Source organism: Pithys albifrons, chromosome 22, assembly GCF_047495875.1.
Source record: "Pithys albifrons albifrons isolate INPA30051 chromosome 22, PitAlb_v1, whole genome shotgun sequence".
NCBI lineage: Eukaryota > Metazoa > Chordata > Aves > Passeriformes > Thamnophilidae > Pithys > Pithys albifrons.
The window spans coordinates 4,448,186-4,467,180 of record NC_092479.1 but is presented as its reverse complement, the minus strand read 5'-3'; the positions used below and the strand labels follow the sequence as shown (position 1 = coordinate 4,467,180).

The 18,995-nt window shown below is 46.0% G+C and overlaps 1 protein-coding gene across 8 annotated transcripts in view; it reads left to right on the top strand.

Annotated features, from left to right (window-relative positions):
- Positions 1 to 18,995, top strand: part of CAMTA1 (calmodulin binding transcription activator 1) — a 231,532-nt gene that overhangs the window by 65,573 nt on the left and 146,964 nt on the right. For all 8 annotated transcript variants that reach the window (XM_071575905.1, XM_071575906.1, XM_071575910.1 and 5 more), the window contains one exon: positions 15,968 to 16,103. In XM_071575905.1, the coding sequence (XP_071432006.1) occupies positions 15,968 to 16,103 (136 nt within the window). The remainder of the gene's footprint in view (positions 1 to 15,967; positions 16,104 to 18,995) is intronic.

The following is an 18,995-nucleotide window of genomic DNA, read 5'->3' as shown; positions in this document are numbered from 1 at the left end:
AATGAGACAGAGGCTCTCTGTGGAGGACAAAGTCATGGGAGCTGGAGGTTGTGAAAAAGTGACTGCCCAGAGCCATGATTGGTGGCAGAAGTTCTGTCCATCTCCCCTTTTGCTTGTTGCAAGTAAGAGTCCTTTCGAGACCTTGTATGGACTTTCAAGGCATGTTTTAAAGGTCCTGCTCTCATGCTTTATGCTCTCTGTGGGATCCAGGACCATCAGCTTTGCCTGTTGGCAGTGCTAAAATTTGGATTTTCTGCTTGTGCTGCTGGAATCTCTGCCAGCATGTCTGGGGTCGCGTACAACTTACCCTCCTTCATCGAAGGCAGTGTGTGTGCTGTCAGCTCTCCTGGCTTGGGATTCTGCTTGACATAATCCCTGCTAAATGTGGCACATCTCTCTTTACACTTTAAAGATTCCATGAATCTCAACACTTTCATCTTGCTGCTTTCAGTATTTTCTTCTCTTTCTTTTCCCTGAAGAGGATAAATAGTGCAGAGATGGTTTTAAGAGCCCTTAATTCATATAGATTTTTAGTTACTGTGTTCCAGCGCTGTTGAGACACCAATAACGAATTCCTTTGACAGCTCACCCCATTGGTTGTAATGCCACCTAAGGACAGTTTTTGGGACCACTGGGATGCCTGGCCTGGGTTGGCTGATGGTCTTAAAGTATTCCTTGCAAACCCTGCCTGGGCAGCTGGTGCTCCAGGAGAGTTGGTTTCCTTCTATATTTAACTGGTGGCTCAGGAGAGCTGCGATGCTGCAGAGGGGAGTACCAGCCAGTTTGGGCAACCAGGGCAAGAGGTCTGTGTTTCTGTTGTGGATGAGATTCACCTGGCACAGAGGCTGAAGGTTGGCTCTTCCAGCCCACCAATGGCTCTGCAGCCACAGTGTGTGGTCACCAGTCTCCAGACGTGCACCGTGTCAGGGGGATATTTGTCAGAGGTGCTGTGTCCACGTCTGGTCCATGCATACAGATGTCTGCCCCTGCTGCCTGGCTTTGTAGTGATGCAGGGCTGGGGGGTGAAGGCTCCTGCTCCTCTTCACATGAACTTGGGAAAGTCCTGCAGAATCGCTGCTTGGAGAAGAAGAGAGCCATGAAACCATGGAATCATCAGAAAAAGCAATTATCTGATAACAAAGCAATGAAATTATTCAGCAAAACCCTGTCTGCCTGCAGCAAGGCTTGGTGAGCTTTTCCTGTCAGTGGATGCAGCCAAGGAAAACAACGTGGCACTTGGCTTTGGATGACACTGACATTCAGTATTTGGGCAGGCTCTGACTGTTCTCAGTCCCACATTATGGGGTCGAAGCATGCTCAGGGTTGAGGAGGCTGCTGGATGTGCATGAGCCCCCTGTGTCGACCCTGCAATTGGGGGTTAACAGGCTGTGAGGCAGATCAGTGAGGGGCTGCCCTTGTCCCAGGTAGGGCAGAGGAAAGGGAAGAGAGTGCTGGAAGAAGTTTTGGGCTGGGGCTCTGGTGGGCACACCCAGACCTGCCAAACCTGCTATACTGTCCTGCATTCTGTGCTTCCCATCAAAGGGAACCAGGAAGGACAGGGGTTAATTGCTGTTGTGGGACCTTTTCTGCATAATGTAGGGCGGCTGCAGAGGGGCAGGAGACCCACGGTTTCTTCTTTAGGCTGTTTGTAGCAGCAATGAAATTGTACTCTTTGTCACATTTTAAAGACTTTTGCAACTTAATTTATATTCTTGTATGGTAATGCAGAAGCATCTTTTGTCCAGGAGGTGAGATATGCAAAAATAACCTTTAAGTTGCTCATAATTGACCTTTACTGATATTCTCTTGTTTTTTCCCATACATTCTCTGCATCAAAAACACCATCCAGAAAGAGCGTCAGCAACTGCTTGTTGCATCTTAATGGCCTGCAAATAGCAGCAGATGAAAAATAAACTATTTATTTGGGTTCTTTATTTATTGACAAAGTTTTTTCCCCTCCAGGAAACCTGACCCTGAGGTTGGAGTGCTGGGCTGGAGCTGGGCACTGTGACTGTCCTGGGCTGGCAGGGATCAGGGTGGCCACGGCCCAGGGGAGAGGGGTGCCCTGTGTCTGTGGGGTTGGTGCTTCACTTTCCAGTTGGGGACAGTGTTGTATTTATGACAAACACAATGTGATTTAAATTGCCCATTGGAATGTTAGCTGGCACGAGCTGGTAACCTGGAATTGGGGTGGAGGATGTTTGTGCCCATGTGTATTCAGAGCAGCTGGGAGCATCCCAGAGGACCTGCTGTTCAGACTGGAGAGGACAGATTGGCTTGTGTTGTGGTTGTTGGAAGTTGAGGAGCTCCCTGCAGGGGCTGGGGTTTTTCTTTTGGTGCTGAGTAAGTGTGTGTAGGCAGCGAACAGGCTTTGCTGTCGCTGTGGCATGAGGAATAATTTGCTTGGCAGGTGCAGGTGCTGTTGGTGTGCATCGACATTGTGATGAAACACTGGAGAAGTGTGTGATTCTGCTCAGCACAAACGTGGAGCAGTTGGTGGGTGAACAATAACAAAGCCAAAAGCATCAATACAGGTGTTCAGATTAGAATTTTTATTTTTTTAGTTGCTGGTCCTGAAAACACAGATTTACAACAATCTGGGAAAGAGTCTCCTTGAGTTACACTTGGTTGGTGTTCTTGCTACGCACACTGTAGCAATACTTTTATATAATTAAATTTTAAATTCCATGTAGAATCTGGTGGGTAGGCAGATGTACCGGTATGTTAAACTTTATGTCACTTAAAAATGGTTCTCAAGTACATCAGAGGGAGCCCAGCCAGCTGTAAAATGGCCTGCTTTATGGTGCTGCATCGCAGCTTTGGTCTCGGTGTTTTAATTACAGGTGTACCTAAAGTCTCATACCCTCAGATAACTTTGCTAGGCCATTTTGTTTCCTGTGAGTTACTGATGGGATGTAAAGTGACATGAGGGGAGGTGCTGCCGGGGTTTTCCAGAGCTGCTGTTTGTGGGAGTGTTGAGTTTCCCACTCGTGCAGTGGCTGTTTTGTTCCCAATTAACAGACAGTGCAGCCTCCTGCCTGGGGCTGCTGTGCCTGAAGGAGCATCTCCAGTGTGACAAGTAGTAAGAGGGGATTTAGGAGCTGCTTTGCAGCCCCAGGCAGACAGGCACGTGTTGGGACCGGTGTCAGGGTGAGTGCAGGTGTCCATCCCCCCACAGCCCCTGGTCCTCACTGCCTGGGCAGGGAGCTACTCCCCAGCACTGGCACCCTCTGGCCCCTCATTGGCTGAGGTGAGCGTTGCCCACATTTGCTCCATAGTAAACCTGTACAACCTGTCTGCCAGTGGCCAGGCTTGTTACAGGATGGAGATCGCTGGTTCTGTGAAGTGGGAATCTGTGAAACCATTAGTGGTGCTGTTTCTGGAATTAAAGAAGTGACCTTGTCCTGAGGCATCCCATGTGACGGTTTGCCAAGATTTGCAATGTGATTTATACCTCGCCATGGGATTATTGTTTTCTATTGATTCTGAGGGAGATGAGGCAACATTAAGAGCCTATCAGAAGCCTCCTGGTAGAACATGAGAACTGGAAGATTTCCTGCCAAAATCTTGTTGCCTCCTTGGTGCTGACTCCAAACTCGCCAGCCCAGCCAATCTCAAGGCGTGCATTGCCTCACACTCCTCCTCCTTTCAGCATTGCCTGGCTCAGTCTAGCAAGGATGTGCTGATGCTGCAGGGAGGTGTTGAGGTGAGAGGTAGCAGTTGGTCCCTTGGAGATCCCCTGGCACCCTCTGCTCTGCTTCCTGCAGACAGCAGCAGTGTCCCTCCCTTGTCTGTCTTTGGAACATGTGTAATTCCTGCTGCCACTGGTGAGAGTGAGTTGTGCCCATAGTATTATTCCTGTATTATTTTATAAATGTCAGCAATGAACTAAATTAAGGTAAATCAGGCTGTTCATTTCACTGTTCAGTCTACAAGATTTTGATGAGACCAATAACGTCTGTACAGGTTCCATCTTTCAGCTGGCTGAAGGCGGCTGTGGTTCTGACAGCTCTGCTCAGGCTGTCCCCCAGCGCTGTTTATAGACAGGGGATGTACAAGTGCAGTGTTAAGCCAGTTTTTTCTGTCTGTACTTTGACCCTGATGGAGAAGCTGGGGGGGTAATGCGGCTGGCAAAGAGCTCCTCCACACAAGTGGAATTGTTGTGTTGCTTTAAGTGCTGTTGTAGAAGCCAAGTGATGGGCGAATACGTTGCTGTGAGTTGCAGTGATGGAAGCAGGCAAAGGGGGAAGTAAAGCCTTATCTGCAGCCTTCCCTTTTCCAGCCTGCTGGAGATGCTTGTCCTGGAAAGGGGAATTGTGTTCTAGTTTCCTCTAGAGAAGCTGGGCACTGGTGCTCACCATGACTACAAGGTGACAGATTATGAGTGTTCCTCTCCTTTTGTGTGGGTCCGAGGACCAGAGCAGAATATGGAATGTCCCTGCCATCACTTGCTCCCCTCTGGAAGGTGACCATTTGTTTCTCATCAGTCGAGCTTCTTGCACAGCAAATGGGTCATGCAGGGGAGATCTTCTTGCTGGATAAGCAATTAGCTAAAATAAACTACTCAAAGGACAAATTATGCAGGACTCTTGCTCTGTAACAAATGAATTAACTGACTTTGGTATTTGTAGGATGTTCCCACTATTTTGTTTAATTCTCTCTGGCTAAAGGGCTCATGTGTTTCCCCCTGCTCTTTGCGGCTGTGGTGAGCAAACAGGGTATTAGGAGTTGAATTACACTGTTACAAGATAGGAAACAAAGTGATAATTGGGAGGACCCTTCCACGTTTCCTTAAGAGAGACAAAATCTCTTTCAGCAGCATGTCCAGGAGCCTCTGTTTGACCTGTTCCTCTGGAGTCCTGCCAGTTCTCTCTGGAACCTCAGGAGGCTCATCCACAGCAGCCCTGGTTAAACACAAGCATGACAGCATGGCTTGGGCTGGGATCATGGTCTACATGTGCTTGCAAGGGCTTTGGAAGCACCAGTGCTGTGGGGCGGTGATGGGGCTGCTCCTGGAACCACAGCATGGTCAGGAGCCAAAGCAGGCTGGGACAAGGATAGGGACGGCCACCTCTGGCAGTAACCCCCCAAGTGTGTTCTGAAGGCTTTGTCTGGATCTTTAGAAGCAGCGGATGCTGTAGCAGTGCATTACCTGGGGTATTGCACAGAGCGGCACTGCGGAAGGATTACAGCTCCCGGCCCTCGGCTGTGCCGGTGACTCATGAAAGCATCTGGCCAAGTTGCTGGGTTTATTTACAGTAAGTAAATTAAAGCACTGGTACAAATCTTTGCTGTGTAACAGGATTTGTGAGCAGCTAAGAAGGGGTGACACTGTTGGACCAGTTTGCCAAGAAAATACTCTGTGCATAAGGGGATGTTGGGTTCACTGAGTAACGTGCAGTCCCAGCTGCCAACGCCAAGGTGAAACACGGCTCTTCCACTGTCTTGCTTCTAATTCTACTTTGCAGTATCCAGAGGGGACATCTAAGGCCAGTCAGTGATGGTGACATTGGTCGCCACTTGGGACCCATCTCCCTGCTTGATGATATTTGTAATCCCAGATGGCCTTAGAAGACCCAGCCAGCACTGACTTGTGTGGCAAATGTTTTTTTGATAAACTGTGCCCTTTGGGAACAGTGCCAGCCAAGAGAAGGTCTCTGTTTTATGCTCTGTTTTAAATTTTGGATATGAAAGATTTGCAGGATTTTATAGTCATGGCTTTGCATGCTTGCTCTGCCTCCTCCTCTCCCTCTGGTTTTTCTCCCAGGCTTTTCTAAATGCTGCACTGTTCAGTTTTTCCTCCTTTTCAGTCCTTCCTCTTATCTCCTCAACTGCTCAAAATTATAAAAAAAGTCACTTCTAATCCTGCACAGATCCCAGATCTGGAGGGACTGTTGCATCTAATATGCCTTCCTTTAGTCTGTCTGCCCCTTGTGTTCCACAGTCCCTAGTACTGGGTGAGATGCTGCAGGGGTAGGATTGTGTGGGCGGCCCATCACCATGGGAGGGAAACCAACCAAAGCAGGTGATGTGCAGGCATGGCCCCACCATTGTAGCGTTGATGGGCCAAAGTAGGCAGTGGTTAGAGAGAGTGTACTGTCCACAATGTCTGTTGGAAGGACACAAGGGCACTCTCAGTAATGTATGCAAAAGATCAAATAAGTAGGGTTTGGTTTTTTCCCTTCAGATTATATAGTTCATACAGGAGCTAACATTAAATCTTAGTTTCTTGCTGATATTAATCATAGTTTGGTCAGGGTTTGGAAAGCGAAAGTCTTGCACTGCACTCGCACAATTGCGGTGTCTGACTTGTTACAGTGATAGATGAGTCTCCACTTGGTGCCTCAACAAGAAGGTTTCAAACATGCCGAGGATTTGACGGTTGCATCAGATCACAGCTGGTGGGAGGGAGGTGCAAGGAAAGCTGTGGAGGTCGTGCTTGGATTTAGGCAGCCGTGGGAGCCTGGGGAGAGGCCGGGATTCCTGACACGGTGCTGCAGGACTATCCCAGAGGAAGCATGAGGCATCTCTCGGGGAATACCTCATGTCCTGGCAGGATCCAACTGAGCTGAGTGGGGTTTGGTTTGGGAGAGGCTGGGTGCCAGGTGTGCTTCAGTCCCGTGTTCCCATCTGGCACTTCTGTGATGGCCAAGCTGAAATGTCCTTGTGAAAACATCACCCTTGTTTTTTAACTAAACAGAAAACGTGGTGCCTTTACTGCACCAGCGTGTAGGGAACAGTCACCCCCTGACTGTGCTCTGTCGACCTGAGTTCAGAAAATAACAGAGGAAAGAGGAAAACAGGAAGGTTTGCATCAAAGAAAATTGGGCAAACATTGCTCCAGCAATGCTGGATGCTGTGCTGGGTCTGGGGACAGGGACTATGGCTTTATGGCAGGGGTGATGGGGGGGGACTTGAAAGAGCAATTTGTGCTGACTTGGAGGGTCACAAATTAGGGCATGATAGAAAAAGGATTGTCTGTTATCAAAAGTTGGTTCAGCCTAAATTAATCTGAAAATGTGTAATTTCATCTCAACTAAAAATACTGGAATGTAATTAAATTCCAAAGTAGAATGAGCTGAGAGGGTGTGAGAAAAGATAAGCATCAGAATAAGACAATAATTGAGTTTGTATTGTAAACACATTCCTGTAGGAATTGGGGATTTTTTAAGCCGCTTCATGAGAAATTTTAAGTCGAGAATGCTTAATAGCTTGGGCATGTTTTTGAGAAGTGGTTGACTACCTTTATATTTGTCTGTGTCCATTGTTTGCAGGATTTTCTATATTTGGGGTTAATTCTCTCTTATCATCTACTAGTTTATTAATAACTTTAAAGGGGAATAAAGCTTAAAATTGGAAAATGTGAATTTCCCTGAGAAGCTGATTGTTTTGTGGACTCATGTACATTTTTTATCTCATTTTCCCTAAAACCTGGACCTTAATATATGAAATTGATAAATTAGGTTAATTACCATTAAAACACTGTGTTTATTCTGAAGTGCCTCACATGAAGTACTGAAGCAAATACATCGTCTTCATTCTGTGCACAAGTTGCTTGCTTGGTCCATCAGGTAGAAATGAGCCAGCTCAGGTCACGCTGTGCCATCTTCCCATCACAGCAGTGGTGGAGCCAATGTGTGAAGGAGAGCTGTGGGGTAGGATGAGCAGTATATTGCATTATCATTTGAGTAACTGATCTGAACGCATTCATCTCAAAAACTGCTTGTTAGGGTGTTTGAAGACCACTACAGTTGGCGGTTTGAGACTCGTTTCTCTGGTGCTGGCATCTGTGCACCAAGTGTTGGATGAGAGATGGAGAAAATTGGCACAGCCGCGCTCTTAGTTTGATCCAGAACCCAAACACTGTGTAGAGGGGAGGTAATGATGGGAGTTTAGTGCCTCTTCAGTGGTACTGCACAGCCTGCTCAGTACTGGTACCTTATGTTTTGGAATTCTTTAGGGTTTTGCAAAGGTTTGCAGGAAAAATGCAGAAAGGTTTCCTTCTCATTGGCTAAAAATACTTTACCCTTAATTCTGAAAAATGACTTTGCGGATCTTCATATTTCACAGACCATAACTAGATTACTACCTTTTACTGGAATACTTTGTGTTAATGAAGACCGATTGGAATTACATAATAGATTTCCTCTGAAGAAGGCATTATGTGGTTATTTTTTACTGTCTGGCATTCTAGTTAATTGCCTTGTCATCATTAATTGATGGGACTAAATTGATATAAATAAACAGATTATATTTGTGATGTTCATTTGAAAGAGAGGAAGGGCTGAGAACAGGCTGCTGTGGGGCGTTTGGCACGTGCCTCAAGCACAGCACGTGACTGGTGACTATTGAAGAGAGCTCAGGCTTGGTCAGTGCCACCACTCGTGAACCTGTTAGGAGGAGTGAGCTCTGCCCTCCTGCTTTGGGACACGGCTGGGGTCACTTGCATTGTCCCATCTTAAAATTAACCTCAGCAGTCAGCTCAGTCCTAAACTTCAGCCCTGCAGAAAGCCAGTGGTCCTGTCTGAGGGCTGAGGACAGGCAGCCCCATCAGCCTGGCTTCTGGGGCAGTTTGAGCACTTCTGGTTTCCAGGTTAATCCAGATTTATGTACATAGTTACTATTAATCAACAATCAACAGAGTCCAAGAAAAATCAACCCTTTTTAAATTCTGTTGCAGAGTTACATATAATGCTTTTGCCTGGACAGAGCCAGCCAGGGCTGGCTGTCAGGCAGTGCTGTCTCCTCTCCAGCCCTTCCTGTAGTGCTGTGCCCATCTTCCACTGGGCCTGGCTGTGCTGACGTGGGGCAGATGTGATACTGGAGCACAGCTGGGGAGTTGATCCCTCCCATGCCAGCATTGCCTGTTCCTCTGGCCTTCTCTGTTTTGCTGCCTAGCAGTGTTTGAAGTTTATCGACTGTCAAACTGCATTTATGATTTGAAGTGGTTCTCAATTAAAATTTATAATTAATGAGTTATTATTCAATTTTCAAATATTTACGGATTTTTATAGTGTCTCAAGTCCTGAGCCAAACTCCACACTGCTAGCAGAGGAAGAGCCAGGAACCCTTTCCCTTCCTCAGAGCTCCACTTTTCTCCCATCCCCAGTGGGATTTTCCTGATCCCTGGCAAAGCCCACACAGCTCCCACTATCTACTGTGCCAGGGAGGTGACACCTGCCAGAGCCCAAGGATGTGGACACTGAGGGCATCCTGGCAAATTTCCCTGGTATGTGGTGTTTTGGACAAAACCAAGATGTGGTGTCACTTCAACACAGTTGGGAAAACCTTCTTAGTCTTGAGCTGCTGGTTGTAATGAGTGAGGAAGTTGAACTGGAAGTAAGTTAATAAATAGAATTTTTCTTGCCTTTTCTTCCTCCCCCATAAGACTGTGCCAGTGCTTGCACACGTTTGTGTCACTGCTGCACTGGGAAGTCACCAGATCCAGAACCAAAATACCACCCACAGGAGGAATCCATCTCCAAACAAATCTTTTAAAAGTTAATTGGAACCCCTGGTCCTCACCATAACAACCCATGTCCTTGGAGAGAGCAGTCGATAAGGCAAAAAGGCTGCTGGTGCCTGGAGCCCTTTGGTGTGTGTGTGAGTGCAGAGAGGGAACAGGGCTCTCCTCAGTGTGCCAGCGGAGATTGTGGTGATTAATCTGAAAATAGTTTAAAGCATTCATGAGTTGTAAGAATTAATTCCCAATAAATCAAACAGCATCCCCATGGGAGAAGGGAAGAGAAATAAATGAGGACTAAAGAAATTGATAAAAATCCTTGAGCAATAAAGAGATGAACACCAGTTCTTTTAAAATTATATTTAAATGAACAAAGTTGATTTAACTGTCTTTTTTCATACCTTGTACTAAGATTTAGTTCTACAGCATGTCATTATATCAAGAAATAATTTGCCAAAAGACTTTTTAGCATTTCATGTGCATTCCACTTAATGACAATTTTAATATTCCAGCTTTGGTCCTACATCGTTACAAGGAGGCTTCAATTGCTTGGTGTTCTGAGGAGTTCATAAAGATTGTTTCCAATTTCTTTTTCAAGTCTGTTACAGGGTTCAGAGCAGTCAACACGTGAATTATCATGTTACTTAGTAAAATGTGGGGAAAACCACTGCTGCCTGCTTGAACTAAATATGCAGCTTTGGGACAGCACTGTTTCCTGGAGGATCTTCCTGCCTAGTGAGGTCTGGACAAGGTGCTGAACGGAGTTCTGAATCTGTATCGCTGGGAGAGCAGAGCTCACCTGCCTAGTTGTGCTCAGGAATGAAACATCTCTTCTTTTTTTTTAATCTGGTTTTTGGGTTGTGCTTTTTTTTTTTTTATTGGTTCTAAGAAGAATATTGTTAATGGTGGAATCCATCAGTCTGAGTAACCACGATAGGCTGAGATGCTGGGTGAGTCTTTCATGGAATTCATTCTTTGGCAACAGCTGCAATACTATTAAGTATAAATGGCTGCAGAATAAATGTTTACTGGGAAGTCAGATCCTGTTATTAGTTGTATCACTGTTATTAGTGCTGGTAGCACTGTTCCCTATTTTCTAGTTTTGTCAAGAGCAAGTATGCAGAACAAAGACGCTCTTTTCTGGAGCATTCACAAATACAGATCTAAGCACAGGAGAAGTGGTGCCGGTCAGAGTTGTGGTTACACAGAGGTGCCTTTAACTGCCCCGTTGCTCTTGGTCTCCTCAGCCTGCTGGGGACATCCCTGGGGGCACAGGCAAGGCTCTGCTGCCGCCTTGCCCGCAGTAAAGCCCCTGCACTCGTCACCTGCATTGTGCTGCAGGGTCATCTCTGCTGGGAGGACAGTCTGGTTCTGCTTCAGTCAGCAGAGCCCCAGATGTTCCTGGAATTAACTTCTGTACCAATGCACTGTGCAAACAGAATATCTGTAGGATGCACTTATGTGGTACTGGCATCCTGATCACTTCTTAAATAGCCCCAAGGAGCTGCTTTTGGGGTAGGAGTTGTCAGCGAGTGTCCCAGCCCACACCAAAGAGATGCCCAGCAGCTGTGTAGGGCTCTTGCAGCTTGTGTTGCAGCCGTCAGCATTTATCCCAATTGTGCAGAAAGGCTTTCCTTGGCAGCCCCTGGCAGTCCTGTGCGACGGCACAAGAGCCAACTTGGCACTGGCACGGGCTTGTTCAGTCCTGTTTGTTGGAGCCACAGGTAATTACTCCCATACTTAATGAATCACATTACTTTTATTGATGAACACGGAGGCTACATGCTGGAAGGAGGAGGCAAGGATTAAGTTTTATGGCCTGCTGCTGCTATGAGAAGGAGCATCTAGACACCAATTAATGCCCCCTTGATGGGATTAGCCGTTGTGTTAACTGCAACTCTGGATAAAATTGCTAAGTCTGTGACTTTAGACTTTAACTTCTTAAATATTGTGGATACAAAGTAAGTTCACTTGCATCTTAAATGCAAATGACATTTAATTCTAGGTACAAAAAACTTGCAGGGTATTTACATTTCCTTGTGATTTATACCTTCTCTTACATGGATAAAAAGACTTTCTGAAGTCTTTATTTCGTCCCTGCAGAGTTCAAAGATAAGGCATATTTCAAACACATAATCTGTGGTTCCTTTGGTTACCATGCCAGTAATCCCAGTTTGCAGTAGAGAGAGTGGAGCCTGTCCCTGTGAGGGTTCCCAGCAGTTACTGTGAAGTCTGAACATCTCCACTAAGTTATTGAGGCACTTTTCTTTGGTTTCTGGTCCCACTGACACAGACTGGGCTGGGTTTTCTTTTCTGCTGGGGCAAGTGTAAATCACTGCCTGAGGGTCAAAGTCAAGTGTTTATTTGGGAGGGGGGAAAAAAGGGTTTGTAAAAACAATTTGTGTGTGATCTGCCAGTATTAAAGCTGTGATGGATGAAGTCTCCAAAGTCTTGTAACTATTTACCCATGTAAATGTTACTTTAAAGCCCTTTGTTGGTACAGAGGAGAGCTACAGGTACCGGTTACAGCATCCTCCAGGTGCATCCCTGGGCTGGTGGGGTGATGCCCTCGACACAGGAGTTACAGTTCTGCCTCGACAGTGGGTGACCCCATCATTAATGAGTCTGGGTGACATCCTAAATCAGCGGTGAGTGTCTGGGTGTTTGCTTGGCCAAGGGTGGATGAGACATCCCAGGCTGCGACTGCTCGAGATTCCTCTCTTGATTTTCCATTTGGGCTATAATCTTCTGATAAGCCACAGGTACAGTGAGGGGAAATGTCAAACTAAATGAAGACTTTGAGACCAGGATTTCTCAGGGGAGAAATAACTTCGGTCATCAGATTTTTTTCTTGGGCAGAAACAAGAAATAAGAGATGAGATATTTATGAGAGCATGATGTCAGTCAGGACCATTCCTGACAAACGGTCCTCATCCATCACTGCTGCAGTGTGAGGGCTATACAGCTGCACACAGTGCAGAGGAAAGGGAAGAAGGAATAGAGGGCTACATGGAGTTAATCACTTGGAGTGTATGATAGCCCCAGAGCTCTGCCTGCCCTGGGCTGCTGTGTGGCATGGCATTAGCTGAGTGGGAGGCACCTGGTTGCACTTGCTCTTGACACTTCTTCCCATTCCCATACTGGCCTGGATGAAGACAGGTTTGAGGATTTGGTCCTCTTTGTGTTCATATTTTCTTGCAAAACTCTGTTGCTTTCCAGCACTTCTTCCAGGACTGCAGCTTTTCCCAGCCAGTTTCTGCACCAGAAGGTTTCTCCTTTGGGAGAGCAGAAGTTAATTTCTCATTATTATTGTGCATAGATGCAGAAGATGGAAGATAGTCACTTCCTGTTGTCCCTTGGCTCCATGATAACTTCATAGCCAGAGGAAATATCATGCAGGTGAAAAATAATGTCATCCAGGCTGGTTGGAGGAGCTGTTTCTTGGTGCAGTGGGTGGCAGGGATGGAGGGGGTTTGTCACCCAGGTGCTGGGTGATCACTTGTCCCCCAATACAGTACAGGAAGGGTCTTGTGTGTAATACCTCTGCTTTATGGCACTGAACATCCATATTGCTGCTTTAAATCTCCTTGGCTTGGAATTGGAATAAATGCAAGATGATAAAATAAAAAATAATTTTTAGAGCCAAGGACCTTCTCAAGGAATGGTTCTGGCTGATCTTTCTCTATTATCCCGAAAAAGAGAAGTTTTTGGATTTACAATATTTGCAATTCCCTTTTGGCACCCCCAGCTCCTGAGGCAGTAAAACATAGTTTTCATTAACTGATACGTCTGACATTTACCACATCTTGATGTGACAATTTAGAGGGAACTGGTTGCTCTGAACAGTGTTATTAATATTGCAGTAATGTGATTAGGGGGAAATCTTGGTCATTTATGCCAGAGGGACCTAAATTTATGAGCAAAATGGAGAGGCAGACACAAAGCATCAGTGGATCAAAATATCCTTATCTTAACTTGTTTTCTATTTACTTCCTCATTGTATCTGGTTCCTGGTCATGAGAAGATAAGTAGGTTTAAGTTCCTAGTAAGGGACAATGCAAAAGAAGCAAAACCATCTCAGACTGGGACTTGGGGCCAGAGGTCAGCATGCACAGCTGAGTTGGGTGTCAAATCCAAAATGACATCTCTGGAAAATCTTCTCTGGGAATCCCTTTTCTCCATTCCTGCCTGTCCCCATCTGCCTTTGTCTGGATCTCTCCTGAGCATTGTCTGGAGCCCCAGGTCACCTCAAGCAACCAGCAGGTCCCAGAGGCATCAGCCACAGAGGATGATTGTTTGTGTTAAGAATAAGCCAAAAAAGGGAAATTAGGGTCTTCTTCCTGGCTGTAGCAGGAACAATGTGGGCAAAAGTAGCTCTTAGGCTATTGTGGCAATTTGTGGGAGCTGTGTCTGTGGATAGCAGGGGATGAGAGGGAGGAAAGCATCTCAAGTCTCATCAATAGTCACGACAAAAGGCTTTGTGCTTTGCAATTACTCTTTTTGTCCTTCCCCATCCTTCCCCCAGGCCACAGGCAAGAAACCAAAATAGAGATCAGGCAGCTTTTAAGTGCTACAGGCTCATAAAGAGAGGAAATCCAGAGCCGATTAGGAGCTGGAGTAGCCCATGTTCAGGTGTGCAACTTTTTTCCTCTCACTTCAAGGTTACAAAGGAAATCCCCAAATTCAGGTTGAGCAGCAAAACACCCAAAGGAGATCTGGGCTGGAATCACACCTGTCACGTGTCCTGGGAGTCCCCATCAGGCCTCACCTCCTTCTTCCCTCACCATCAATTGGGTGCTCTGGGCTGTGTCTGAACCTTGAGGGATGAGCAGGGCAGAGCTTACCTCTCCATTCTTCCTTAAAGTGGGTGAAATACAACAACAGTGTAGATCAGGTTAAAATTGCGTCTCATCTCATGAATTTATCTTTAAAAACCAGCCGCTTTCTGTGAGCCTTAAAGCAGCTTGATAACACTCTTATCAAAATCGACAACTGCTCCAGAGATCCTTAAGAGATTTTGTTTCATTGAGCTCTATTTTCTATAAATCTCGTTAACTGCTTTGCCTGTGCCCTCTCACTGTGTTCCTTTTTGATTGCAGAAATAAACCAACAAACCCAGTTCCAGCCCTGCAGAGCAGCAGCCAGGCTGTGGAGCTTGGCTCTGCACTCCGTGTGTCCATGTGGGGTTGAGGGTGAGGGAGACAGGATTTTCCTGGCATCAGAAACCTTGAGGTCCTTCCAGAATGTGTTTTGTGAAGCGCTGTGTGTGTGAGTGCAGAGGCACCGAGTGGGAGATCAGTTCGCGCTGTCTCTTCATAGCTCACCCTGACCACGTGTGTGACTCGCCATCAGCAACAGGACACGTCCCGACAGGGCCTGGGCGATCTGCGATGATGTGAGAAGGGTGTGAGCTGACATGTGTACCAACTGGGGGTTTGTAGAATAAACATAGAAGTGAGATATGTAATATCTACACTGAATTAATCCTGCACTATCTACAGTGCTGTCAAACAGATGCCGTGGCTGCGCTGTCACCCGAGTGTTTATTTTCAGGGTGATGCGTAGGAGCAGAGATGAAGAGCAGCCCCCCTGAGCCCTTTGGTCCAGGCTGCTGGGAGCCAAGGGACAGTAGGAGGTGCATTTTGGGAGGATGGAGCTTGGGTTTCTAGTCACAGGCAATAAATATTTGCGTGTATGTGGGAAAAAACTCTCACTGCCCCTGCCACAGGCGTGGGATGTTTGCTGCCTTGGGGGTATTTTTTATTTCTCAGTGTTACAGCAGTCACTCCATGGTTGTGATTTGGCTTAGCAGATGGCAAAACCTCTCTGTGGATGTTGTTATACACCCAAACCTCTGTGGCTCCTGTCTTGCTGGGTGTCACCATGCCTTTAGGGACATTTTAAAACACCAGTGTGGTGCCTAAGTGAAAACATTTTCCTGGGTCTTTGAAGCTGAGGATGTGCTCAGAAGGGAGCAGGTTACTCCCTGTCTAGCACTGATCTAAGCAGAACAGTGAAACCCATGTATAAGCTCATGTTTTTATCCTTTTATCTTTTTAAGCAAACATCCATGTCCTGGTGCAGCATTAGAGGTGATGGGAATCTCACCCTGCTGATGTGTTAGCAAGAGCCAGAGATTGTCTGTAATTAAATAACAACAATCCTTTTTCCTAAATTTTCTTTCCTTCTAATTTTCAGCATGTAGCAGTCAAAGTACATCCTGTAAAAATGCTGGCTATTTTATAAGACTTCCCTTTTTTTTTTTATTTTACCTGTCAGTGACACTTCCTGCATTAGGTATAAGATCCTCACATAAAAGTTTGCAGATTGAAAATAACAGTTCAACCAGGTAACAGCAACAAAAGGGGAACATTTATTTGATGCCAAATCCTGATTGTTGCTGTTCTGTGGAACCTTTTGCCAGTCTGTTGGACATTGTCCCATAGACACTCTTCAGTCTGATGTTGTTGCTTTATGTAATCCAGACCTGTTTCTTACTTTCAGACCACAGAATGGTTCTATGATCCTGTACAACAGGAAGAAAGTGAAATACAGGAAAGATGGATATTGCTGGAAAAAAAGGAAAGACGGGAAAACCACCAGAGAGGATCACATGAAACTGAAGGTGCAAGGAGTGGAGGTAGGAGTGCGACGGGGGCGGCTGTGGGTGGTGCTGGGCTGGAAGGCAATGGCTTTCCAAGACACCTCAACCCAAGGCTGTCCACACCTTCAGAAAAATATTCCCAGCTGTTCCCTCTGACCTGGTGCTCAGTTCCCAGCTGGGGTTAAACCACAATGCCCCCCACCCCCAACACACACCTGCATTTTTTATTACTCCATTGAGCAAACTGTGAGTGCAGGTTCACTGTCCGGCCATGTGGCTGCTCACTGGCTCTTGTGGGGCTGTGTGACTGCAGAGTGGACAGGCACAGACGGCTCCACACTGAGCATCTTCTAGTAGACCCCATGGTTTTTGTAACAGGGACTGCACAAGAGCAACCCAACATCTCAGGGTGGGCTGCACAGCACTCTCAGTAACTGTGGTAGATTGAATGAGTCTGGCCTGATTCTCACAAATCCCAGCTAATTTTTCTTATCAACTGCTGTAGTTTCCATGTGCTGATTGAGTGTTGGCCTTGCAGTATGCAGGGGTGCAATTTCTGTTGGATTCAGCCCAGAATCCATGCATGTTTTGAAGGAATTGTTGCTCTGCTGATAAGATTCAGCCACTCTGAGACATTCACAGAGGTGGTTTCACCTGAGACAGTTTCTGGAATAAGCCTGTTTGTTCTAAAATGTGTCATTGTTTGACACCACTTTTCTTTCTTAAACTCCATCTGCATGAGGAAGGAGCTGCTTGATCATCCTGGTCACTTCTGGTGTTAAAGGTTCTGCACAGGTGTGAATAACAAGTACATTTATTGAACTTTTCTATTTATTAAATGACAATTATGTGTTTGGTAGTAAGAGCCCACCTGCAGAGCTGTGCCCAGCTCATTTCTAAGGCAGAAGGTCTGTATTCCTGGCATGGGATAAAGAACTTGGGACAAAAGTGGTCAAAGGGTGTTAAAATGTGTAATTATAGTGTTTAGCTGTGTCATTTTAGCCAAGGAGCCTGAGGCTGCTGGGGATGTGTTTGTGGAAGTCGGGTTGATTTTGCATCTGACAGCCTGTGGGCCTGGCCTGGCCCACTGCTGGCATTGGGGTAATTGGGGTGTCCACCACAGGCAGAGCTTTACCTCTGTCTCCAGGCCCATCCAGCACTTCCGGTCTGGACTTAGGGCTGAGTGGAGCTTTCCAGCCTCGCCCTTGGGGCCACCTTGACAGATGTTTTGGATGGCACTGACTCCCTGCTGTCGGGTTGATGGGCACCCCACATTCCCCTCGTGGTGCTGGTGGTTGACACCCCCTGGCATCCCCGAAGTCAGTGCCAGCAATGTGAGTGCCCGGAATTCATCTCGTGCTCCAGCTTCCTCCGGGGCCATTTGTCATTCTTACATTCTGTCTGCTCTAATGAGGTTTTGGGGTTTAAAATAGTATTAAATGGATTGCATTATATTACACCAGAGAGGCATAACTTTGTTTCATAATTTTTACATCCAATAACAATGTTTTATTATGACAAGCACAAAAAAAAATCACAGAAATGGTGCCTTGTTTTTGTTTCAGGTTTGCAGAGTGTGATTTAATTAATTCCTGTGAACTTTCACAATGCAGAACACCAGACCCTGTACTGCCCCCTTACCTGTAGGAAGGGGTTGATGATGACCCTTGGCTGCCACAGAAGAACGTGAGGAAATAAATGTGACTTTCTGTCAGGTTTTTCCCTAGATGGAGCCATCAAGCCCTGGAGTACCCAACTGTTCTGTGTATGTGGTGGCATTCATGTTTAGCTCAGATAGCCCTGCACTGAACCCAGTAAATTATGTTTTACTGGAGTATGTCTTCTGGAAAGTAGCAAATCCAGACAGGGACATTGTGGTAGCTGGAGGATGTGCAGCTTTCAGGGTTTCTCCCCATGGCTGATCACATTTGCCACGTAGGAAAATAAGTGTTAAAGTACTTGCTTTGCGATTTGGATGTACCAGGGTTTGGCCATTCATTCATACATCCTTGTCCAGCTTAAGAGCCCTTTAGTACCTGATATTTTATCTCCAAAAAGGTGCTTGGGCCCTTTCATCCCCAGGCAGTGTGCAGGAGGTCACTGCCAGTCTCCATTCTGAACAATGCAGGAAAAGTCCGTTTCCTTGACTCCTGGGTGTTTCTTAGTTAAAATGACATAGTTTTAACCTTGTTAACTAATTACTCAATCAGTACAGCGTGGTACTTCACAGACAGCGTTCTGGGTTTGGGTTTCTGATACCATCCTGAAAGGAAGCAATGTTCTCCACTTGGGCACGTAGGCAGCAGATTTAAAATAACAAAAAAACACTTTTCTCAAAGTTGGAGTGATACTGTAGTTAGCCACATTCGGGTTTAACAGGGCATGAAATAACTGTCTGCCTTGTGGCACTGCCAGATCATCTCAGTGACTCTTGCAGCCGGAAGATAAATACGGATCATCATCGCACTGATGGAAAAGTACTTGCAGAGCTGACAGCCAAGAGCATCAATAGCATCCAAACATTGCTCTGGAAAGGCAGCTTGGAGGAACATGCTGGGCTGGGAAACTACTGACCAGCCAGTTCTGAACAGGGATTTGTATTAGAAGATTTAATAATTAACTCCTTCCTGAGTGTCATCAATGTGATGGCTCCTATATCTTTCCAAGTTTTGGGTAAAGAGAAAAATGCATTTTGAAACAAAAAGTCTACACCAGATCCTCAGGGATGTTGGTGTTTGTCAGAACCACACAGAAGAATTTGGTGAGCATGGACGAGGCAGCCAAAGCAAATTTAGGACCTAAATAAGGAATAAACTAATTTAAGAAGGAATACACTTATTTAAATAAATAAGGATTAGGAGGAATAAACTAGTTAACAAAGTGGTTAGTAAAAGAGAACAGTCTGAAATCCTCAAGATGTTGTCTTGA